The sequence below is a fragment of the Halichoerus grypus genome, chromosome 13 (assembly GCF_964656455.1).
Source record: "Halichoerus grypus chromosome 13, mHalGry1.hap1.1, whole genome shotgun sequence".
Taxonomy (NCBI): domain Eukaryota; kingdom Metazoa; phylum Chordata; class Mammalia; order Carnivora; family Phocidae; genus Halichoerus; species Halichoerus grypus.
Genome location: NC_135724.1, coordinates 95,455,952 through 95,481,267, shown reverse-complemented (window position 1 = coordinate 95,481,267; position 25,316 = coordinate 95,455,952). Strand labels below are relative to the sequence as shown.

At 42.0% G+C, this 25,316-nt stretch overlaps 1 protein-coding gene across 10 annotated transcripts; it reads right to left on the bottom strand.

The window, feature by feature from the left end:
• Positions 1-25,316, bottom strand: ZNF10 (zinc finger protein 10). 10 transcript variants are annotated; one of them, XM_078061198.1, is made up of 8 exons: positions 25,178-25,312; positions 16,710-16,824; positions 15,038-15,139; positions 14,168-14,257; positions 11,876-12,002; positions 11,410-11,505; positions 6,577-6,615; positions 1-6,492 (listed from the first exon to the last, which is right to left on the bottom strand). In XM_078061198.1, the coding sequence occupies exons 4-8, from the start codon at positions 14,198-14,200 to the stop codon at positions 5,153-5,155; spliced, it is 1,635 nt and encodes a 544-aa protein (XP_077917324.1). In that variant the 5' UTR covers positions 14,201-14,257; positions 15,038-15,139; positions 16,710-16,824; positions 25,178-25,312; the 3' UTR covers positions 1-5,152. The 10 variants fall into 10 exon arrangements, with proteins under 10 accessions (XP_077917324.1, XP_035937309.2, XP_035937326.2 ...); XM_036081416.2 differs by having other exon boundaries at positions 1-6,615; positions 15,038-15,228; XM_036081433.2 differs by having other exon boundaries at positions 1-6,615; positions 15,038-15,152.

The following is a 25,316-nucleotide window of genomic DNA, read 5'->3' as shown; positions in this document are numbered from 1 at the left end:
TTTGTGAAGCATTTATTTTGGCAAGGGAAGACAGATGATTGAATGCTTGATAGATAGGTAATGAGTACTATTGCAAAAATGAAAAGAATAGGATAAAGGGGATTAGCAGTACCAGTGGGGTGGCTGCAATTTTAAATAAAGCAATGTCTGTTTTCTAGGTCACCTGTAACAAAGTACCACAGCGTGCGGGCTTCAACAACAGAAATTTGTCTTACAGTTCTGGAGGCTAGAGGTCCAAAATCGATTTGTTGGTAGGGACTGGTTTCTTCTGAGGGCTGTGAGGGAAGGATGTTACAGGCCTCTGTCCTTAACTTGTAGACCCACCTTCTACTTGTGTCTCCCCACATCATCTTCCCTCTATGTGCATCTCTGTATCCAGATGTTCCCACCCTTTTAAATGTAAGTACACTGTTGATACTGGATTATAGCTTGCACTAATGACTTGATTACCTCTATGAAGACCCTTTCTTCAAGTAAGATCACGTTCTGGTAATGGGGGATGGCTTCAACACGTGAAATTTGGGAGCACAAAATTCTACCCATAACAGGTAGGGTAGAACTTGTTTGTAAGGTAACACATCCTAAATCTAATCTTTTTCCACAGGGCTGTGTGATAAGAGAACTTTGTCATTAAAAATATCTAAAGCTAATGGCTGAATTTCTAATGTGTAGAGCAAAAAGCAGTTGGTTTTTCCAACTCCATGAAGCCACAAATCTATGGACCCTTGCCATCTATCTCCTAAATTGATCTCATTGCTGGGATATCTTGCCAACCTCAACCAACACCTATTTACACACATCCTTTCTTTCAATTCCTGTACAGCCGCTAAGACATTGAGTACATGGTCAGCTTGCAATTTATTTAACGGCAAAGTTAACAAAATAAAAAATTTTCACCTTCTTCCCATCTGACAGGAAAGGCAATTCCACAGACTAATCAGTGTATGCTTAATTCATGGATGAATGTTAAGAAAATACTTTCTGGGGCGCCTGAGTGGCTCAGTCGGTTAAGCGTCTGACTCTTGGTTTCAGCTCAGGTCATGGTCTCAGGGTCGTGGGATCAAACCCTGTGTCAAACCCTGCTTGAGATTCTCTCCCTTTCTCTCTTCCTCCCCTCTGCCCCCCCAACATGCTCTCTCTCAATAAATAAAATCTTTAAAAAAAAAAAAATGCTTTCTGAATCCCCATGAGCCTGTAACAGTGGTGACTGAGGATACTGGGGCCTTTAAAATTCCTGTGGTTTCCCATTACCCTTAGGATAGTGCCAGGATCCTTAGCCAGATGTGGAGGCAGTAAGCAGTAGTAGAAACACTGCATGTGCTGGAGCCAAAGGGATCTGGGTTTGAACTTTGGCTCCTCCACTTCTTACTGTGCAACTTGGGGCAAGTCACTGTGAACTCAAAAGAGAAGTAGTATACATGAACGGCATTAATGTAAGAACTAAATAAGAGAATGCATATAACTTACATGCCGCTACTCGTTTTCACAGTAATTTACTTTCTTACCTTCAGATCCTAATTTCCACTTAGTACCTGCGTCATTTTAAGATAGGACACATGATACTACAGAGGGAGACAGAGGACATTATTCAAGGCAGATCTGAATGAATTTGTCTCTGGAGAAAATAAATAACAATGGTAGTGTGTATTTTTTATATTGGACTGGCTAATTTTGTAAGATCCTCTACAAAGTCCCAGACATTACCTTGCTTGAGATCTGCCACACACTTGTCTAGTTACTTTTCATATGAAGCTTCACTAGCCATGTATATTGGGGCAAATTACCTAAAATTTCCAAACTCTAGTTTCCTTAAACATAGGGGCAAGAATATGTTCCTCATAGGGTTATACGTAGAAATAATCTATTGTATTAAAGGGCTTAGCAGATTGGCTACCTTGTATTAAGCTGTCTATAAATGAAGATGAATTATAAAATCAGCAAATACTACTATTGTTGTTAGCTTTAACTTGGAGCTGCAGATTTTCTCTGATTTCCCAGGAATTCCTGGTTTTCTGAATATTTTCAAAAAATCAATTTTATTGAGGTAAAGCTTGCATACAACAAACTGGATCCACTTCAAGTGTATAGTTTGACAGACAAGTACAGTCATGCAACCACCACCAATCAAGACACAGATCATCCTCAATGGTTCCCTTGTGGTCCCATCTGCTATCAGTTGCTCTCCCATCCCAAACCACTGGCAACCTCTGAGTTATCTGCTGTCAAATTTCCTTATTAAGGTTCTAGTAGTTTATTTGAATATGAAAACTTTGGAAGAGAAAATATTCCCTTACTGAAGAGACTGTTTTCCCGATCCTAAAAGTAGTATATATTTGTTGAGGAGACTTTGGAATAAATAGAAAAGTACAAAAAAGAAAGGAAGAAAGAAGGAGAAAGAGAAAAGAAAGTAGTTTAACTGTTATTAATCTTTTGACAAATTTCCTTAAGAGTTTTTTTTTTTTAAGATTGTATTTATTTATTTGACAGAGAGAGACACAGCGAGAGAGGGAACACAGCAGGGGGAGTGGGAGAGGGAGAAGCAGGCTTCCCGCTGAGCAGGGAGCCCGATGCGGGGCTCGATCCCAGGACCCTGGGATCCTGACCTGAGCCGAAGGCAGACGCTTAACGACTGAGCCACCCAGGCGCCACTTCCTTAAGGGTTTTGAGAAAGATTCATTTTCACTTATTTACAATTCATTTATTTTTATATATTTGAGTTTACTCCATATTAACAATTATTTATCATGCTTTCTTCAACACACATAACAGCATCAACATTTTTCTTGTTAACAAACAGCATAATTTTAATGTCTGCATAATATTATACATTTTATACTGCAAATTCTGCACTGTTGTAACTACTGTTTTAGTGATCATCCATAGACATTTCTCTCTTCCTACATTCCTTAGTGTGTTAGCATTAGTAATAGTAGTAGTAAGTAACACATATAGTACTTGTGTGCCAGGCACTGTTTTAAATACTTTACACACATTATCTCACTTAATCCACACAACAGCCCTCTGAGGTAGATACTAGAAGTACCTCCATTAAACAGTTGGGCAAAATTGAGCCATAGGTTATCACAAACTCTAAGAGGCCAAGTTAAGGGGCTACTCTTCCACTCCCATCAAGAACTGCTGTTTATCATGAAAACTCCTTCTAAAAGGAGTGTATTATATGTATTGGTATATAAGCACTGAGGAGAGCAGTAGTAACTGAGAGACCAGAGACCTAGTTCTGGGTCTAACTTCACTCAAAACCTGAGACCTGCGCCAACTCACCTCATCTCAACTGTATGATGAAGAGTACGAGTTAGATGGTCTTACGTTCCCTGTGGCTCCCAAGTCCCATGACACTAGCAATCATTTCTAGATTTTTCCTGTGAGAGAGACATCGAGATCTTTGTCCTCTTGGTCTCAAAAATATTTATCATTCAACCATCAATCATTAAGCATCTAACATATATCTTGTTTGCTGGCAAATGGCAGATAATGGCTAGTCCCTATACACAGGAGATCCATTTACAGAATGAAAGAGAGAATTAAAACAGGTTCTACTGCTAAATCTTTTTGGGGGCATGAACTTATCACAGAATCTGAAGATTAGGCTCCTCTCCCTAGAAGATATTACCTCTGTACAAACAAGATGATTTCGTATACAATATTAAAAGCTGTTTACTGATCCTCGGAAATGAGTCAATACACCCAATATGGGCACCGATTTCCTCAGGCCAAGTGCTGACGGAGGTAAGAGGGAAACATGTGGCTGGGAGGGAAGCAAGAGCCCTGTGAGCTCTTACTCACGCTCAAGCAGGTTTAACTTCAATGACACACACCAAGGTGAGGCAACAACAGTAATAGGATCACCACAGCTGGCAATGATAGAGCACTCAATATACATCAGGCACTATTCTAAACTGCTTATGTGTTTACTCACTCAATGCCCACCACAGTCCTACAAGGTAAGTATTATCCCTAATGTAAAGAAGCAGAGATCTGTAAGTTAGGCCCAGAGAGGTCAGGCAGCATGCCCAAGTTACTCAGCAAGTTAAGGGCAGAGGTGGGATTTCAACTTGGGTGGTCTAGCTCAAGCTTATGCATTTAACCACTACGTTTCCTTTATAAAGATAAAGGACTACCTTGGAAGGAGGGTGGCTTTGGGCACTGCTGTTTATTTCATGAGCATAGTTGCTCTAAGTATGGCCCAAGTACCTGTTCCCACTCAAATGGGGACCCTCCCTGGTGTGCTCAAATACCTAATCTTCCTCTAGATCCCCATGTCCGAAGAATCACGGTTTCTAAATTCCCAGGAGCCTTTAGCACCCTGTCTCAAAGAGTGCAACTCTAACTATGACCCTAAACAACATAGAATGGGAAAGTCTGCTAGTAGATGGTCCTTGAGTGTCCTTGATGATAGAATAGAGAAGCTGGATATCTTTTTCTTAATATTTAAAAATATCTTCAAATAATTATCAGAGTAACATGGAATAAACTATAAAACTCAATCCCATTACCTAACAAATCATTTCTGGTCATTTATCCATGGGTACTTTTCCAATTCTTGCCCACATGCAAATATATTTAAAATAAGTACCATTACTAGTAAATGTGTTATTTTTCTACATTACATTATAAGCATTTTCCCTGCTGCTAACCAAAATGTGGCTTAAATCAGACACACAAAACAGAGTAAACACTACTAAATGTCCCAGAAAGACAATTAATTTAAAAAAAAGGGGGGGCATATTAACTCACTGGAATACTATTTTCCACTTTTGTTACAGTAACTGTATCAATTTTTTATTCTTTGCAGTAGCAACTCTATCTTTTTGAAGAAGGTAACAAAGTTGGATAATCTCTCAACAACTCACCTACTTCTCAGATTTTAGCATTTTAAGGCTTGGTCAAGAATGCCCCGAGGACAACTGCTTTTGTAGGAATTTGTGGAAAGAAAAGCTGATGTATTTGTGTACTAAAATGAAATCTTGGGTTATTTCCCCTTCTAGGACCAGCTCTCTAGTGCACAAAAGGGTAGTAACAAGACTGAAAGCATTTCTGCACAGATTACATCTACACAGCTTCTCCCCAGAAGGAGTTTCCAATGCAAAAGAAAGTTATTGCTCTTTGTACAGAACTCTCCACATTCACTATATTAATAAGTATTTCCTCTAATATGATTGGTCTGGTATCGAATAAGGTTAGGGCTGTTGACAAGCGCTGTCCCACACCGGTTACATGTTGAGAACTGTTCTCCAGTGTGGGCTATTTGATGTACAATCAGTGGAGAGTTCTGGCTGAAGATAATCCCACACTGATTACACTTATAGGTGTTTTCCCCAACATGAACCCTCTGATGCTTAATAAGGTCATTCTTCCGGATGAAGGCTTTTCCACATTGGCAACATTCATATGGCTTCTCTCCAGTATGAATTCTCTGATGCACAATGAGGGCAGAACTCTGGCTGAAGGATTTCCCGCAGTCATGGCATTCATACGGTTTCTCTCCAGTGTGGGTTCTCTGATGGGAGAACAGGTGAGAGCTTCGACTGAAGCATTTTCCACAGTCTTTACACTCGAAGGGCTTCAGTCCGGTGTGAGTTCTGTGGTGCACCACAAGGTGAGATCTCTGGCTGTAAGATTTCCCACACTCGTTACATTCATAGGGCCTTACTCTCACGTGAGTTCTCTGATGCAGAATGAGATGTGTGCTCTGTCTGAAAGACTTCCCACACTCGGGACAGTCATAGGGTTTCTCTCCAGTATGAGTTCTCTGGTGCCTAATCAGCCTGGAGCTGTGGACAAAAGATTTCCCACACTGGCTACAAGTGTACAGTTTGTCTCCTGTGTGAGTTCTCTGATGGGTGACAAGGTGAGAAAACCAGCTGAAGGACTTTCCACACTCTTTACATTCATAGGGTTCTTCACCAGTGTGAGTCTTCTGATGGCCAACGAGGTGAGAACTCCGGCTGAAAGATTTTCCACATTCTTTACACTCATAGGGTTTTTCTCCAGTATGAATAAGCCGATGCCTGGTAAGATTAGAGCGCCAGCTGAAGAATTTCCCACACTCCTTACATTCATAGGGTTTCTCCCTATGTATACTCTTTGATATACCAAGGGATGTACCACTAGTAAGAGAGTTAACAGGATCAGGGCATTTGTAGGACTTATCTCCTGGCTGGGTTCTTGCAAACTGAATAAGGTGAATGTTCTGACAGAAGGTTGGACCACATTCACTGCTACTTGCATAACTTTCCTGATGACCACTAAAAACTAAATTATGTTTTAAATTTTTAGTATGTGAGTCATGTTTATGGAAATACTCTCTCAATACCAGCTGGGTAGGAAGAAGACAGTTTCCCCCATATTTACCATTTTCACAGACTCTTTCCTGAGTAAGTACTCTCTTCTGGGTGAATGCCACTTGCCTCAAATGTCTCTCCTGGTTTTCCTGATACTTGTCCAACTGGTCTTCACATTTCCAGACTTCTTCTAATGACAAATACCAGAGATCATTCTTTGCAATTCCTTCCATTTTAATGCCATAGGATTGTTTATTTTTAGAAATGCTCTTACTGGAAATTGATGATTTAATTTCAACTGCAGTCTCCAAATCTGAAAAAAAAAAGAGAGAAACTTTTGTGGTAAAAAAAAAGTAAAAAAAAAAAACATATTAAGGTCTGAATGGTGGGATGTGGAAACAAGTATGTAGACTGTATAGAGCTGCTTGTATGGCTGCCTTCATGGACAGTGAGAAAGGGCAGAGAAGAACAGCAAACAGGAAAGGTGCTGGGCTGTGCAGTAGGTAAGAGGAGCAATGAGGGCAAGAAGACACAGGACTGGGTAGGACACATGGGGTCGGACAGTCAGTGCTGGGGGCCAGTGAGAGAAGTCTCACAGAGAGGCCTGCACTCCCATGATCTCATCTAGTGACACAAGAACCTAACGTGTCTGCTTGTTGCCGGGGCCTTCCCGACACGCATTCTTCCCAACTACAGCCAATTTCACATCCCTAAGACGTGAGTCCAACCGTATGCCAAGACAGTGGCTGTTCTTGACACCACCAAAGCACTACAGAGTAATGCCCAGATAACTGGCACAGGAACTTCTCGGAAAGGCCACGTGACAGGCTGGAAAAGCAACTGGACACAAGTTATCCAGATACAGGTTCTAAATCGAAGCTTTAATGCTACTAGTGGTGAATTTAGACAAGTTGTTAAACTTTTCAAATATCACCTTGCTTATTTGTAATGCAAGGGACAACAGTATTTGTGGTGTAAGATTATTGTTAAGTATTGTAAGGTGTGAGCTCGTCACAGACTCTGACACATGTATGGTCAAAGCAATACCACAGTAATCATTATTAATATTCTCCTGGTCTTGTATTTTGATTCCTTTGTTCTGAGACACCAAGACTTAACAACTGGGACGCCTGGGTGGCTCAGTCAGTTAAGCATCTGCCTTCAGCTCTGGTCATGATCTCAGGGTTCTAGGACCGAGCCCTGCACTGGGCTCCCTGCTCAGCCAGGGGACCTGTTTCTCCCTCTGCCCCTCCCCCTACTCATGTTCTCTCTTTCTCTGTCCCAAAGAAATAAAATCTTAAAAAAAAAAGGGGGGGGGGGACTTAACTGACAGGACTCATACCACAGGACACTAACTCACAAGCTAGCCCCTAACTCATATTCTCCTGGACTTTTTTGCTCCTTTGCTTATATCTGTGTGTATTACTGCACATTATTTCCCCTGGTTAAAAGCCTGTTTGTCTCCTAATGCCTTTTAGGTAAAATGTTACGGTTTTTCTTTTTTTCTTAAAGATTTTATTTGACAGAGAGCGAGCACGCACACACACAAGCAGGGGGAGCGAGAGGGAGAGGAAGAAGCAGACTCCCCACAGAGCAGGGGGCCCAATGCAGGACTCAATCCCAGGTCCCTGGGATCATGACCTGAGCTGAAGACAGACGCTTAACTGACTGAGCCACCCAGGCGCTCAAAATGTTAGGTTCTTAACCTATGGGGGGGAAAAAAAGCCGTATTTTTAAAAGTGATCTCTATGCCTAACGTGGGGCTTGAACTCACAACCCAGATATCAAGAGCTGCATGCTCTATCGACTGAGCCAGCCAGACATCCCCCAAAAACACTATTTACAAAGTACCGCCTCTCCCTACACAAGTGAGGTGATATTCTATTCTTACCTGGTGTATGGGTTGAATTGTGTGCCCCACATAAGATACACTGAAGTCCTAACCGCCAGTATCTCAGAATGCAACCTTATTTGGAAACAGGACCACTGCAGATGTCATTAATGAAGTTGTACTGGTACAGACTGGGCCCCCAATCCAAGATGACTGGTATCCTTACAAGAGGAGAGGAGACACAAAGACACACCGGGAAGCCACGTGAAGGTGGTGGCTGACCGAAATGATGTGCTCATAAGCCATGGAACACCTGGGACTACCAGAGCCACGAGAGGCAAGGAAGGATCCTCTCCTAGGGGCTGCAGAGGGCCTATGGCCCTGCTGACACCTTGATCTCAGACTTGTGACCTCTGGAGCTTTAAGAGGGCACACTTATGTCACCCAGTTTGTGGAACTTTATCTCGGCAGCACCAGGAAAGTAATTCACCTGACAATGATCCCCGTGCCAGGCTCCTGACTGCCACCTTCTTTGTGGGAACCCACGATTCCCAATCCTCTTTCACTATTGTGTCAGTCACTAGCTTTTTCCCCACCCTGATGTCTTTTTCTGTTTTAATTTTAAATGTTTTTCAAAGATTTATTTATTGGGCAGGGGGAGGGGGGCAGATGGAGAGGCAGAAAGAGAATCCCAAGCAGACTCTCTGCTAAGCACAGAGCTGGACACAGGGGTCAATCCCACAACCCTGAGATCATAACTTGAGCCAAAATTGAGAGTTGGATGCTCAACCAACTGAGCCACCCAGGCGCCCCTTTTTTCTGTCTTAAATTGTGGTAGACTAGGCATAACATAAAATTTACCATCCTAACCATTTTTAAGGGCCACCTCAGGTACTCCATACATTCACATGGTTGTGCCGCCATCCCCGTACCTCTTCTCATCTGTAGAACTGAAACTTGGTACCTCTTAAAAAGTAAGGCCCCATTCTCCCCTCCCGCAAGTACCTGCTAAGCACCATTATGCTTCGTCTTTATGATTTTGACGACTTCAACTAACCTCACGTACAGGAATCATACATTACTTGTTCTTTTGTGTCCGGCTTATTTCACTAAATGATATCCTCAATGTTGATCCATGTTGTAGCAGATGGCAGAATTTCCTTCCTTTTTAAGGCTGAATACCAGCCTATTTTGTGTGTGTGTGTGTGTGTGTGTCTACTGCCATCATGATTTCTGACAGGAAATGCACCATCTTTTCCCTCTCCTCCCCTCCACCCAAGGCATCAAAATTGCATGGAAAGTTTTTTCAAACCACAAATGCCAACTGGAAAATTCTAAAATGAACATGTGTGAGGAAGAGTGAGGGCTGGGTACCAAAGGAGAACAACTGTGAGTGGCGTGTTTGAACATAGGAATAGGGTGCTTTCCTTCATCAAAATTTTAAAATTTGTCCATGTATTATGTAACACAACACTCAAGTGAGTTATACTTAAAACATATAACATCCATTCATCAACTCATCATCTGTATTCTTTTTAGAGATTTTATTTTATTTAAGTAACCTCTACACCCAATGTGGGGCTTGAACCTACAACCCCAAGATTAAGAGTCACACATTCCACCAACCGAGCCAGCCAGGTGACCCCCCCATTTGCATTTTTAGATCCACCACTCATTATACTTTCCACATTGATCATGAAGCTCACACAGCCATGTATTTAAGCACATGGAGCTTCAGTATTTCTTTTGACAACAAATTCTCAATAAAAATCTAAACTGTTGATCTAGTTAGTTTTAGATAGTCATCAAGAGACATCTAGGAAAGCTTCCTAAATGAATGAACACAGGAATGAAAAAAATAAAGGAAATAATGGAGAAATGAAAGAAAACAAAACAATCTTTCCTCCCAAGGCACCAAAGCAGCTGGCTGATCAAGTTCTTAACGGTATATTGAAGGACTTGTCTTTCAGGCAGAAAATTGAGGCAGTCACCGATAAGACCAAATGTAAAACAAGTAAAAAATAGTTTATGATATTTAAAAGTACACTTAAAGTGGAAGCTCAGAAAAGGAAGGGACCTGCACTTGACGATGAGTCATAAGAAGTTTCACAGAGGACAACTAAGACTGACAGACTTTATTCACATCACACTCAAAGCTCGAGATGCAGGGAAGCACCAAATACGTGTGGACACTGGGGATCAGACAGAGGCAACACAGGTCCTCACAGCATGACTAGGCCACACTGGAGTCCTGTGGAGTCACATGCCTCACCACACACCGAGGTTATCTGCAGTATGACTCAGACAGCAGCACCCAAGATGGCTGGAGAGGAAGATGCCAGAGGACTGCACTTACAAACACAGGTCAGGGAAAAGACTGCTTCTATAGAATAAAGGAAGAAGAAGAAAAACAACAACTTTCTATTTCTTTTTTCTTTTTTTAGAGATTTTATTTATTTATTTGAGAGACAGACAGACAAAGAGGGGGGGAAGGGCAGAGGGAGAGGAAGAAGGAGACGCCCCACTTGAGCAGGGAGCCCAATGTGGGGCTCAGTCCCAAGACCCTGAGATCATGACCTGAGCTGAAGTCAGATGCTCTACCGACTGAGCCACCTAGGTGCCCCTTCAACCTTCTATTTCTTAACCTAGAAAGCAGATATTCAACGCACAGGGAAATTGGGGAAAGGAATGATGTTCGGAATCCACATAATGATTTGCATTTTAGAGATATTAAGATGAAAACAAAATAGGAATAAATTGAGAAAACATGAAATATAGAGCTAGAATAGAGTAAGAAAAAGATGTTTTGGGAGCAGCAGTTCTGGAGAGAAAGGAGTTCAGCCAGCAGGAACTGGCAAGCCCTCTGCAAACTCTGAAGAGTGGTCGGTTACCAAGCCCACTGCATGGCTTACATATAGCAGGAAAGCCACAGGAAAAGGTAAAGGGAAAAGGCAGGCAAGGAGGAAAGAAAAGACTGTATGACAAATAAGAGAATGGGAACACTAGAATCAGTGTAAGAATCAGGAAAGCAAGACCAACAGAGCTGAAACAAGTACACCAACAGAAACATAATTTTCATGAAGAACACATCTTTGTCTCCGAATGCAAATGATGTGTGATAAGACTGTAGAAAGACTGGTCATGGGGAAATAGAAGGTAAATAAACTCAGTCTTCTCTATAGAAATGAGGAGAACTAGTGACCACTATGTCCAGGTATTCCAGCCCCTAACAGCTCATCTGGGTTACTGCTGCAATGTCTCTTGACTGGTGCTCACCTGGATGGGTCTCCCGGTGAATCCCTCTCTCCACCAGCCACGGCTCTTCCCCTTTCTCCAATTGGAGGATCACATCTGGTTTGGGAAGCTGATGCCCTGTACACAGCAAAAGATAAAGAACTGCACAGGGGTTGGGGAACTCTGGGCTGGACACAAAGAGCATCCCAGATTCAGCCCCAACCCCCAAACCCTTCTTAGTCCTGGGGGGACTCTGAAGAGTAGACAAGGGGAGGCTACAGAGGCAGCAAAATATGCATGTTTTTAAAATTCAACAAATCAAAACAAAAAAATTTTTTTCCGCAAAAACAGAAGTGAGTACAAAACCCTCTTCTATGCCCCAAAGAAATTAGGTCCCTAACCCTAAGCTCACACTCTGATATATGTGCTTCATTCTCCATACCTTTTGATCAATAAAAAACCAAAATCATCGCAGGGGGATATCTCTGAGAACAGAAGTTAGTCTTACCCAAGGAAATCAGGTTCTTATAGTTCTCCAGCATCACATCTTTGTACATGACCTGCTGAGCAGCATCCAGCAGCTTCCACTCCTCCCTGGTGAAGTTCACAAGTACATCCTTGAAGGTCACCAATGTCTACAACATGGAACAAATCTGTAATAAGCCAGATGTGTATCTCTGCCCTCCCCTTCTTGAGTACTGACAGAAAAAGAGATTAGGCAGACAGCACTGGGGCAGGAAAAGAGGATGGACCAGAATTTATTCCAAAAGTGAGTAGTACTTATTTGGGTTCTGGTCAAGTCCTAAAAGGAATGTCCAAAAAGCAGTTCCATGTTATGCTCTAGGTTTAGAAGCTGTCAGAAGAACATTTGTTTGTTTGTTTGTTTATTTTAGGGGGGAGGGGCAGGGGGAGAGAGAAAAAGAGAGAATCCTTAAGAAGACTCCCCACTGAGCGCAGAGCCCAACAAGAGGCTCGATCCCAGGACCCTGAGATCACAACCTGAGCCAAAACCAAGAGTCAGACACCCAAGTGACTGAGCCACCCAGGGGCCCCAAAAGAACTTTTATTTAAATCAAGTTTGTTATGAACAGCTATAGCAAGGAGTATCAGACACCAAAGTTAATCTACACTTATATTCTGTGAAATAAAGAACCTAATTCAAGGCAGAAAAAAACAGCCCTCAGTCCAAGTACAACTTAATGCTTAAGAGACTAACATCAGGGCGCCTGGGTGTCTTAGGAGATTAAGCGTCCAACTCTTGGTTTTGGCTCAGGTCATGATCTCAGGGTCGTGAGATCGAGCCCCGTGTCGGGCTCCACACTCAGTGGGACGTCTGTTTCTCTCCTTTTCCCTCTCCCTCTGTCCTCTGCCCACTCGCACACGCACTCTCTAAAATAAATAAATCTTTAAAAAAAAGAGAGACCAACCTCACCATGTTTTCTGATCTAAAATAATTATCCAAGACATCTTTGCTAAACATTGAATAGCATTTTTTAAAAATAGAGATTATATTTTAATAGTAACAAAGTAATTTGACAAACAATAGATACAGAAGCAAGGCCTTCTTCATTAGCTACATCAAAAAGAAATGCTGAGGGCACCTGGGTGGCTCAGTTGGTTAAGCGACTGCCTTCAGCTCAGGTCATGATCCTGGAGTCCCGGGATCGAGTTCCGCATCGGGCTCCCTGCTCAGCAGGGAGTCTGCTTCTCCCTCTGACCCTCCCCCTCTCATGCTCTCTCTCTATATATCTCATTCTCTCTCTCAAATAAATAAATAAAATCTTTAAAAAAAAAAAATTAAAAAAAAAATTAAAAAAAAAAAAAAAAGAAATGCTGATTTAACAAAGAAACACTTACTTGAATGAGGATTTTTCTTCAAAGACCATGAAGGTCAGACAAGGGAATAATGGTTTTTTCAATACTGAAAAAAAGACCTGTCAAGCCATTTCTATATCCAGTGAAAACATATTTCAGGAATGATGCAAAATATACTCTAAAATGAAGTAAAAGAATTTGTTACCAGCAAACCTGCTCTAAAAGACATATTAAAAGTAGTTATTCAAACAAAAGGGAAATGTTACCAAAGAGAAACTTTAAATCTCAAGAATGAAGGATGAGCAACAAAAACAGTAAATATCTGGGTAAATATAATAGACTAGTTTTCTTAAGTCCTTCAAAATATGTAGCACAGCTGAGAGCAAAAACCACAACACTTTCTGGTGGGATTTTCAATATACCAGAGGTAATACATACAGGATGCTCCAGGGGAAGCTGGACCCACACGGGAACCAGTCTCCCACCCTGGATGCTCCCAGAGGTTCCACCCTCCTCCAAGCTCCTCATGCCTGGGTGGCAGCTACCCCTAAGTAAGTACATAACTTGTGCCTGAGCTCCCCATGGAGGCATCACGTAGCCAGCTCCACATCTAGGACAACCAGGAACCAGAGAGACCCTCAAGGCACAACATTCCCAGTTCCCACCTAACTTTTTAGGGAGGAAGTGTGCTGTGGACTTCATTCCCTAGTGTGGATCAAAGCATTTTATCGGAGTGCTTAATATTACCCCACTTGACTCCTGCCCACATCACTGTTAAACGTGCATTTCTTTTATATAAAAGGTATATGAATAGTGTATAACATATGAATAAAACTACATCTACAAATAAAGCAAACAAAAGAGTGCTAGTCTCCCAGAGGAGAGTGTCCAAGATATAATTTCTGAAGTTCCTAGGCAAAGGAACTCCAGAACTTAAGCTAAAAGGGATTCTCAGTTGGAAAACAAAGAAGGCAGCCCAACTTACATGGGACCTGGCAGTTAGTGACTTGGCTTCCATGCCCTCCTTGTTTTTGATGATGCTTTTTTGAGTAATGGAGATCCTGAGAAGATGAAGCTGGAGAAAAGAAAGAAACATGAAGAAAGTCTGCTGTGACAGGGAGGCTTCATAAATCATCAACCTAGACTCCCTCACACCCAGCTGGGTATAATGCAAACACCCACCACACAAAGAAGAACATCAGAGATAGTCCAAAAATATATCTACAATGTCTGAAATTCCCAGGAGTATGAAGAACTATGTAGACTGCCATTTTCTCCTTAGTCTCTAGAGTTCCATGCAAAATTTCATTTTTAATTTAATGGTTTGGCTGCTACAAATCCTCTTTTTTGAGAAAAACAAACCAAGACACAAAACCTGCCTTGATCTAACACCCTTACTTTACAGATAAGAAAAAAGTGTTTTCTCCAGCTTATCAGAGAAGGGAAGTCAGAGATTAGAAGCACAAGAAACATGTGATGTGCCGTTACTGGCCTGCAGGTGGATGGTGTCACATGGCAGGGAATGGGGGCAGTCTCTGGGAGCTAAGAGCAACACCCAGCTGACAGCCAGTCCTATCATAGTCCCACAGCCACAAGTAACTGAATTCTGCCAACAATCAGAGCCTCCAAATGAGAACCCAGGCCAGCTAACACCTTGAAAGCAGCTGTTGGATATCTGAGCAGAAAACCCAGCCAGAGAGGGTCAGACTTCCACCTACAGAACTGTGAGCCAGTAAGTGGGTGCTTTTGAAGCTACTAAGTTTGTGATAGTTTGTTAACAGCAATAGGGAACCAATACATGATCAATTATCTGTTAAAGATACTTAAATAATAAAGAAAAATATCATATATTTACCTACGTAGTTACCATTGCCACTGCTTTTCATCCTTTCCTGTAGATCCAGATTTCCACTTGGTTTCATTTCCTTTCTCCCTGAAGGCCATCTCTTAACATTTCCTGCAATGTGGGTCTGCTGGTAATGAATTCTTTCAGCTTTTTAAGTCTGACAATGTCTTCATTTTGCCTTTTTTTTCTAAACGGCTTTACTAAGATATAATTCACATACCATACAATTCATCCACTCAAAGTATACAATCCAATGGTTTTGGCAATTACATTATCAGTCTTTAAAATTGTAGTAAAAAAATTAACAAAATTTGCTATCTTAATTATTGTTACGTGTACAATTCAGTGGCATTAATTACATTCACAATATTGTACAACCATCACTAATAATTCCAAAACTTTCTCATCACCCCAGCGGAAACTCTGAAACATTAACCAAACTCCCTATTCCTGCATCCCCTCAGACTCCAATAACCTCTAATCTCCTTTGTCTCTCTGAATTTGCCAATTCTAGAAAATTCATATAAATGGAATCATACAATATTTGTCCTTTTGTGTCTAGCTTACGTGACTCCACATCATGTCTTCAAGGTTCATCCATGCTGTAGCATGAATCAGAACTTCATTCCTTCTAACGGCCAAATAATATTGTATGGAGAGACCACATTCTGTTTGTCCCTTCATCTGCTGATGGACCCCTGGGTTGTTTCCATCTATTGGCTCTTGTGCACAGTGCTGCTGTGAACACTGGCATACAAGTATCTGCTCGTGTCCCTGCTTTCAATTCCTTCCGGTCTATACCTAGAAGTGGAAGTGCTGGGTCATATGGTAATTGCATGTTTAGCTTTTTGAGGACCCACAAAACTGTTTTCCACAGTGGCAGCATCACTGTGAGTTGTGATGCTGAGTTCCAATTTCCCCACATGCTTGCCAAAACTTGTTATTCCATTTTTTAAATTATTATAGCCATCCTAGTTGGTGTGAAGTGGTATTTCATTGTATTTTGATTTGTATTATTTTCATGTATTTAGTAGCCATTTGCATATCCTCCTTGGAGAAATGTCTGTTCAAGTCCTTTGCCCATTTTTAAATTGGATAGTTTGTTTCTGTTATTGAGCTGTAGTTCTTTACATATTCTACGTATAAGCACATATATATTTATATATCCTATATATATTAAACCCTTATCAGATATATAATTTCCAAATATTTTCTCCCATTCTGTTGATTGTCTTGTCTTTGTTGTTGAAATATATTTTTGCTGAATTTAGAATTCTAAGTAGAGTTAATTTTCCTTTCAGTGCTTTACATAAATAGTTCCACTCCCAATGTTCCAGGAATTACGAGAGTTTTCCAGTCTGGCTAGTAGTAACAGGCAGTATTCCCCATGCAAATATCAGGACTATTCCCTCCAACCCTTTAGAGGATTCTTTCCCTGGCCTTGTGGAGTTTCCTCACACACACGTGCTGCTCTGTGCTCTTGAGTACTCGTGGGAGACCCTCTGCAGACCTGTCCTCTCTGGTGGTCTGTCCTATGAACTCCAGCTGCTTTGCTCTCCCCAGATTCTCAGCTCCATCCTTGACTCAGGAAGTCTGCTGGGCTCCACCTCAGGTTCTCCTTCCTCTGCTGTAAACTGGAAACCCTCTCAAGGCAATAAACTGGGACAATCAGAAGGCTTACCTCGTTGATTTTCCATCTCCCAGGGATGACTGTCCTTTGTCATCTGATATCCAGGGTCTTAGAACGATTGTTTCATGTATTTTGTCTGTCTTTGTTGTTGTTGTTGCCGTTGTCCCTGTTATTCCATGTTGGCCAGAAACAGAAGTCTATAAACATTGCGTTTTTAAGTTGTTTTAAACTTAGATTGTATTTTTAATTTCCACCTTTTGAATACGGGGCTTGAATATTTCCCATATGTTTGTATTTACAGTTCTTTTGAATCTGTTTTCTTTCCTATTGTTTTCCCCCCTTTGTCTTCTGGAGATCTTACGGATTTCCATCTCAGTTCTATGCAAATTTACATGCATAAAAGCAGTATGGCTTCTGCCCTGCCACACCACTAAAAACCGTTCTCACCAATGACATCTATTACAGAGGACACTGTTGGCCTTTTGATTGTTCTTGAAGCTCTTTATTTACTTTGCTTCCTTCCTCACCTAGCTTCCCTCTGTGTATCTTGGTTCTCAGTCTTCTCTAATGATTCGCTGCATCTCTCGGTCTCCACTTTCAATGCCCCCCTGGGCACTTCCAGGACACACAATGTACCTATTTGTTTTATCCCCACTGTCTATCCCACTGCCAGGCACACAACAGAACTGTGTTTCGGCTACATGAATAGACCACTCTGTCTTCTATCCCGACCTTGCTCCTCAACCTCAACTGCATATTTCCAACTGTGGCTAATAGCATGGATTCTGCAGCCAGACTGCCCAGGTTCAAGTCTCTGCTCCAATACTTACTAGGAGGTTTCTTAACCTTTCCTGGAACTTACTTTTCTTTTCTTTTTTTTTTTTAAGATTTTATTTATTTATTTGACAGAGAGAGACACAGCGAGAGAGTGAACACAAGAAGGGGGAGTGGGAGAGGGAGAAGCAGGCTCCCTGAAGCAGGGTCCCCGCTGAGCAGGGAGCCCGATGCGGGGCTCGATCCCAGGACTCTGGGATCATGACCTGAGCCAAAAGCAGACGCTTAACGACTGAGCCACCCAGGCGCTCCTGGAACTTACTTTTCAATGTCACATGAATAAAGGCTGAAATAACCAGGGATGTTAAACTGTGTAAGAAATTACTTTATGGAAGCAAGAGAATGGTTTTCACATATTTACAGGTCCTGTGGAACAGGGATATTTATTTTGAGTTGCTCCAGAGGGCAGAATTAGGAGTAATGTGTGCAGTCACAAAGAAATCAATTACAAGTCAATATTATAATCATATGACACCTGGAAATAGATCAGGTTGCCTAAGAAAGCAGGAAATTCTGGCCACCAATAAATTTTCAATCGGATCTTATTAAAAAAACTACAGTACGGCCTCTACTTTACATAGGTATCTAAGGTCCATTCCATTAACTCTCCCATTTTAGGATTATATAAAACACAAAAAGCCTGCAATTAGTCTCATGTCATCCTAATTTCCCTTAACCTACAGTTCTGATAACTTACTCAAACCTTTCTCTAAACCAGTGGTTTTCAGCCCTAACTGAATGCTGGAAATGCCAAGTATATTCATAAATTATGACACCTGGATCCCATGCCATCCTTCTCTGAGAGATTCTGACTTAATTGTATAGAGAGGGGCCAGGCTTTTGTTTCTTTTAAATAGTTCCCTGGGTGACTCAACTGTGAAGCCAAGTTTGAGAATCACTGATCTAAGCCATTATTTAATCTATGCAACTGGGGCACCTGGGTGGCTCAGTTGGTTAAGCATCTGCCTTCGGCTCAGATCATGATCCTGGAGTCCCAGGATCGAGTCCCACATCGGGCTCCCTGCTCAGCGGGGAGTCTGTTTCTCCCTCTGATCCTCCCCCTCTCATGCTCTCTGTCTCCCATTCTCTCTCTCAGATAAATAAATAAAATCTTAAAAAAAAAACAAACTATGCAACTATTCAAATCTATTTGAACTAATCAATTAATTAAATCCTACCACTTCTTAGAAATAATCAGATTCTTTTAAGATTTTATTTTATTTTATTTTTTTAAAGATTTTATTTATTTATTTGACAGACAGAGACAGCAAGAAAGGGAACACAAGCAGGGGGAGTGGGAGAGGGAGAAGCAGGTTTCCCGCTGAGCGGGGAGCCCGATGCAGGACTCGATCCCAGGGCCCTGGGATCATGACCTGAGCCGAAGGCAGACGCTTAACGATACTGAATAGACACTTAATCTTGGGGAGCCACCCAGGCGCCCCAAGATTTTATTTATTTTAGAGAGAAAGCACACACGCGTGCACGAGCAGGAGAGGAGCAGAGGAAGAGGGAGATAATCTCCAGCTGACTCCATGCACAGCACAGAGCCCGACGTGGAGCTCCATCCCAAGACCCTGAGATCATGACCTAAGCTGAAACCAAGAGTCAGATGCTTAACTGACTGAGCCACCCAGGCACCCTGGAATAATCAGATTCTTTTATCACTGATACCTTTCTGTGCAACTAGCCAAAACTGATTTCTCTAAAGTAACAATTGTCACTGCCATGTGGGGATACTGGGATGAGTTTTGTGTTTAGGGAAACAGCTGGAAACAGCTGGTAAGTTGATTACTATCTTGATATTATATATTTGGATCTTCTTCTGTCATTTTAATAAATAATTAGTGGACACTTACTATGCGCCTGGCTCTGTACAAGGCCCAGGAGATAAAAACACGAATACAGTATTTATTCCTGACAGCAAGCAGCTGAGTCTAGCTGAGGACACTGAAAATGGACACCTACAGTCCACTATGATTACTGCTCTGACAACAGCATGCATGCCCAAGGGGTCATGGAGCATGGAAAATAGCACCCAGCACCACCTGGTGATTTCAAGGCTGGGTCCTAGAGCTAATTAGGCAGACAAAGAAGGGTGGGGACGTGTGTAAACAAAGACAGAGCCTAAGACAATGATGTCTGGGGAAGGGAGCTCACTGCAGCTGGTGCATACTTGTGAAGGGCAGGGAACAGCCAGAAGGGAGCCCATAGACGCACGTGACCAGACCTAGGTCACAAAAGGACAAAAAAGCCATTTTCAGACTCTGTCCTACATGTTATAAGCCCAGAAATGATACTAGATTTGCACCTTAAAAATGCTTCCCCTGCATTTGGGGCGGTTGTGTAATGGACTGATGGAAGATATAACAGTAGCAAAGAAACAAGGAAGAAGGCTAAAACCATAATCCAGAGGATGGGAACACAAATTAGGACTAAGGGTAGAAGCTCAGATGGAGGCATCAATTGGAGGCTTGTAAGACTTTGGAAAGATTGGTGTATCCTGGAAATCAAATGGATATGGATGTGAAGATGGGTTGGGGTTAAAGATGACTCCCAGTTTCCTGGGTGACCGATATGACAACAATGTATCAGGAGGAGTAGACACTAGAGAAATGATGGTACTGGGCTGTTTTTTGTTTTGTTTTAAAGAAAGGCAGACTGCCACATGCAGCGCCTCATTTGGATGTGTCTGGAGTCTTGGAAACTTGTTCTCCTACAAATGGACCTTGAGAGCTTGTTTGGAAGTTCTAGCAGGGAGCGCAGCTTCTTGTATATCCTTGACCAAAGAATGGTCCTCCTCTATTGGGGAAGGTTGTCCTCTTTGATTGAACCTGCAACTTTGGGAGGGATGCACGTGGAGCAGTGAAGGAGGAAGGGGACACCCACCTACCTGGCCAGATCAGTTAAACCAACCTTGGTGATCAATGGGGTGACAAATGTTGCAGCCAGATCGTCCTCACATCCTGATGGGGTTGGTTTTAAACTCAGAAAGTGGGACAGAGAACTGACATTTAGGAGACGTATGTAGATGTGAGGGTTATCCAGCTGTATCATCTGCCTTCGACATTTCTGTTCTATCTGTATCTATGCAAACTACTCAGCTATATTCTCCAACAAGATTTGGGGGGTAGGGGATGGTCTTTTGTCATAGATTTGAGAGTGACTACGTTCTTCCACTATGAGATAAAGGTGAAGTAGGCAGATGGACAAGAGTCTAAGTGAGATCATACATTCTTATCAACAACCCTATGATGTAATAATTCTTATAAAGCCCACTAAGAAACAGTAAGATTTGATAAAGTTAGTTAATGTATTATCAGATGACACCATGGCAATATATAAAGTCAACCAAAGATAATGTGAAGAGTACAATGAAGTGTAAGACCAGGATTAAATTATTGGGAAAATCAACATTTAGGAAGCAAATAGAAGAGAAAGAAAAGCCCACGAAGGAGGCAAAGAAAGACCCACTAGAGAATGAGAAGATCCGAAAGAGAGGTGTATCAAAAGCCAGAAGAGAGAATTTCAAGGAGGGGAGACTTAAAAGAGTTCAGGTAAGTTAAGGAGCATAATGTACAGGATTGGTTAGATAAGGGTTCACTAGTGATTAGGGGAGACTGGTCTCAATATATCACTGGCAACAGCAGACAAATTCCACAAAAGGAATGAAAAGTTTGGAGGTGAAAAAAGAAGAGAAAGTGCACACCTGGAAGAGGTGCTGGGGACTGGAGAGTCGTCTGTAGACTGAGAGGAAGAAGTAACAGACAAGCAGGTTGGAGCCAGAGGAGAGAACAGGGCAAGGGATGGAGTCAGAAGCTCAGATGGAGGCATCAATTGGAGGCTTGTTAGGCAGGAAGCTAGCAACACCAGCTCTCTCTATGCCTTTCTTCTATAGTCACATCTCCCCCTGATGCTCACCTTCTGCCTCCCTATTCCAACTCTGATGGACCTCTGTGATTATACTTGGCCCACCGAACAATCCAGGGTAATCTCACCATCTTAAGGTCCTTAGTTGAATCACATCTGCAAGGTCCCTTTTGCCATATAGCAATATTAATATATCCACAGGTTCTGGTTCTTTGGGGAGTGATTATTCTGCCTACCACCAGGGCACAGATGGGCTGCAAGAAGCTTTCAGTATGAACCAGAAGGCTATGAAAGAGACTATCCAGGGCATAAGAGGTTCTGCAGCACGGCTCCAACCAAGTCACTGAGCACACAAGCTTCACAACCATCTACTTTCACGGCCTTGACAACATTTCAAACTTAATTCCTGCTGCACTCGCCCCATGATCTCTGGGCCTCATTTAAATGCCACCTTTTCTGACAAGCCTTCCTGTTGTCCCAGAGAGAGTAACTGTTCCCTGGCCAGTAATCATGGAGAACTTTGTACATGATTCTAGCACTTCAACACCCTACTTACTGTCCACCTCCCTTATAAGGAACTACTTGAGAATTGGGATAATCTCATTCGAAATCTAAGAGACTAGCATAGTGCTTTCAACTTCGTATTTGTTCCACTGGCATTTGTCCAACACTTAAGGAGCGCCCACAAAGATTACGTGTCTGTTTCCCAAGGTGTCTGCCCTCCAGTCTCCATCTGAAGACCCAGTACTTGAGCGCCAGTACCCAGAGATAGGCAAGACCTTGTCAGGGACAGCATTTCACTCAGGTATATGAAGTGTATGCTTCTTTTTTTTTTTTTTTTTTTAACATTGACTGATTTATTTTAGAGAGAACGAAGGAGCAGGGAGAGGGGTAGAGGGGGAAGGAAAGGGAGAGAGAGTCTCAAGCAGACTCCTCTCTCAGTGTGGAGCCTGACTTGGGACCCTGAGATCATGACTTGGGACCATGAGTTCATGACCAGAACCGAAACAATACACAAGAGTCGAATGCTCAACCAACTGAGCCACCCAGGCACCCCTGGAGTATACGCTTCCTAATAAAAGAGAACAGGATCTCTTTAGATTTTGAGTAAGTTCACTAGTTTTTAGCATGTGCAAGGGGCAAGGAATGATTAGCAAAAGGACCCAGCAGCCACAGAGTGAGAACTCTGGGGCCAGGAGAGATGGCAAAGACATACTTGAAGATACAAAAGGCAAAGACCATGCATCTGCGAAAACTCAGAAAATGTGTACTTTCATTTTGTGCACTTCATTTTAGATAAATTTTACATCAAAAGAAAAAGCTAAACGAATACTGAATTCTAGTTAATAACACATATACATTTTCAAGTATTTAGGGGAAGTATACTGATATATGCAATTTACTCAATACACACCAAAAAAAGATGGACTGATGAAGAAATAAATATATGTTAAAATAAGTACAGTAAAATGTTAATGGTGGAGTCTAGGAGGGTGGTTTACAAGTATTCTTTTAATTTAGCTGTACGCTCAAAAGTTTTCATAATGAAATATGAGAAAAGGTAAGAATGAGATAGCAGAGAGGTATTGTGTGAAAGAGGCAAAAATGATGCTCTGGGTGTTGGTACTGTGTCAGGGATACATATACAGCCTATGCCACACCCAGTCCTGACCTTGCTTTGTGGCCAGAAGATATAAGACATGTTGATGTGATAGGAGACAACGACTCTGATAGGAGACATGCAAGAAGGAGTACTGCAGGTCAAGGTGTATTGTAAGCAAAACAGAGATGTTATAATATGAAGCTTCCTTTTCCTTAAAATAAAAATTCTTAAAACCTAAAAGGTTTTTTAAACTATGTTACTAAGCCTTCAGTGTTTGAATTACGTCATGTAAACCAAGGAAACCCATCATTTCTAGGAGTATTTCTCTTTAACAGAAACATTTTCTCACCAAATTATGAAAAGCAATAAGCCACTTCCATAACACTTTTAAGAAGATAAAGACATAAAGAACACAGTGCATGGATATTCTTGAAAAAAATTCCATTTATATTTCCTTAACAACTGAATTTAATAAAAAACAGAACTGGTCTCATTCCCATTCATCCTTTATTCTTCTACCTCCTAGTAAGGTTTTAAAGTTTTCTCACATAGTGCAGGCATATCTCTAGTTAAAATTAATATTAGCTATTCTATTACTGTTGTGAGTAGACTTTCTTCCAAAAAGACATGTGTTAGCTTGTTACTGAGGACAGTAAAGCAATCTGTTCACTTACATATTTCCTTCTCAGTCACTTTACTAAAAACTCATTGATGTTAACTGAATCTCTTTCACATGGCGGGGGTATAGTTAATTAATAAGAATAATTTTGTAGTCTCTTTTCCAGAAGGTATGCTTTGTATCTATGTAAATACGGTATTGTCCTAAGCGGAATTTGGAGACAATATTAATATAAAATACTGATAAACAGCCTTCCTTCTTTAATTTATCTGTATCTCAAATCCCTGCCCTGTGGCTGGCACATGCTAAGAGCCCAAGAAATGTGTGTTGAGAGAAGAAATGACAGAACAAGGGAACAATTTTCAAGAATAGGCAAGAATGTGTGAAATTCACCGTCCAGGAAGCTTTGCAAGACAGAGGAGGAGTTGTGCTATTTAACCGTCTGGAGAGTTAAGTACAGTCGACATTGCCAACCTGACAAGGTTTGTCAGCACGCATTCTGGATGACATCTCATGTTCCCTTTCACTTCTTCGTAAAAGACAATATATTGAAGAACTGAACCGCTTCACCTTCTCCACAGACTCTGGCTGGTGTTGACCTTGCCTGTGACACCATACCAGATACCGGATGATACCTACCATTCTGAATAGCTTAACAACTCTCGTATCGAGGAAAAATAAAAACACATTAAACTTGAGCTGTCTCTGAAAAATAAAACTATGTTAAACACATACCCACCTCCAGTTAATCTATTTGATTTAAAACACACACACACTAAAGATTAAGGAGGTGGGAGCTGGAGATACAGGGCTTTTTTAGAATTTTGTTGTAAAAGACCACACACCAACTGGCCTGATCTTAAAGACCGAGGATGCTGATACAAGAAATTCTGAGGAAAGTAACTCAATATAACTTCAACAGTAAGTGAAAAGGTTTATTTAACTTAGTATTTTTAGACTAGACCAAGAAATAGAAACCTATCCAGCCCCTTCTACAGCTATACGTATGAAAGCAGACCTCCTTCTTCAAGAAGCAAGCAGCATGCGGCTCTCACACTCTCCACGAACAGAATCCAATGGTTTATGTATTTGAAAACCAGTGTAACCACGTCTGGTTTCTCCTAGGAACGGAAGGCTTCTACTGCTAAGAAATTTCCTGCTCTAACAAAAAGAGCACGATCCTTTTCAACAAATGCTAGAAAAGCCACAAGCAAAATGTTAAACAGCTAGCCCTAGCTGGGGAAAAAGAAAGGCAGGACGAGAGGAAACCTCATTTTGAATCACTGAGTATCTGGCTCCGGCCTACGGGCCCCGCCATCCCCGCAGAGCACACTTAGACACTCGGGTGTCGCCACTATTCCTGCCAAACAGGACCGTGGGCCGTTAATGCCACGACGTGAAGTCAAGGAGTACCCCGCAACGCGGAAACCGTCATTCACGCACGGGGTGAAAATCACACCAGAAGGAAGCACTTCTCACTGAGGAAATCATCGTCCGCCTACAACCACGAGGCTAGCAAGCCCGGGGCTGCGGGAAGGACGACCCAGCACACGCGCACACACACGCACAAACACACACCAGCGCGCGCGTGTATACCTGCAGCGAGCACCCAGCAGGCGCGCAGGGGTAGGCGATCCGTCACAATGGCAGCAGCAACGGCAAATCAATGACGAGCCGGGCCTCCGCTAGCAGGCGCCCCGCGGCCACCGGGGTGCGGAGGGTCCGTCCGGGTGGC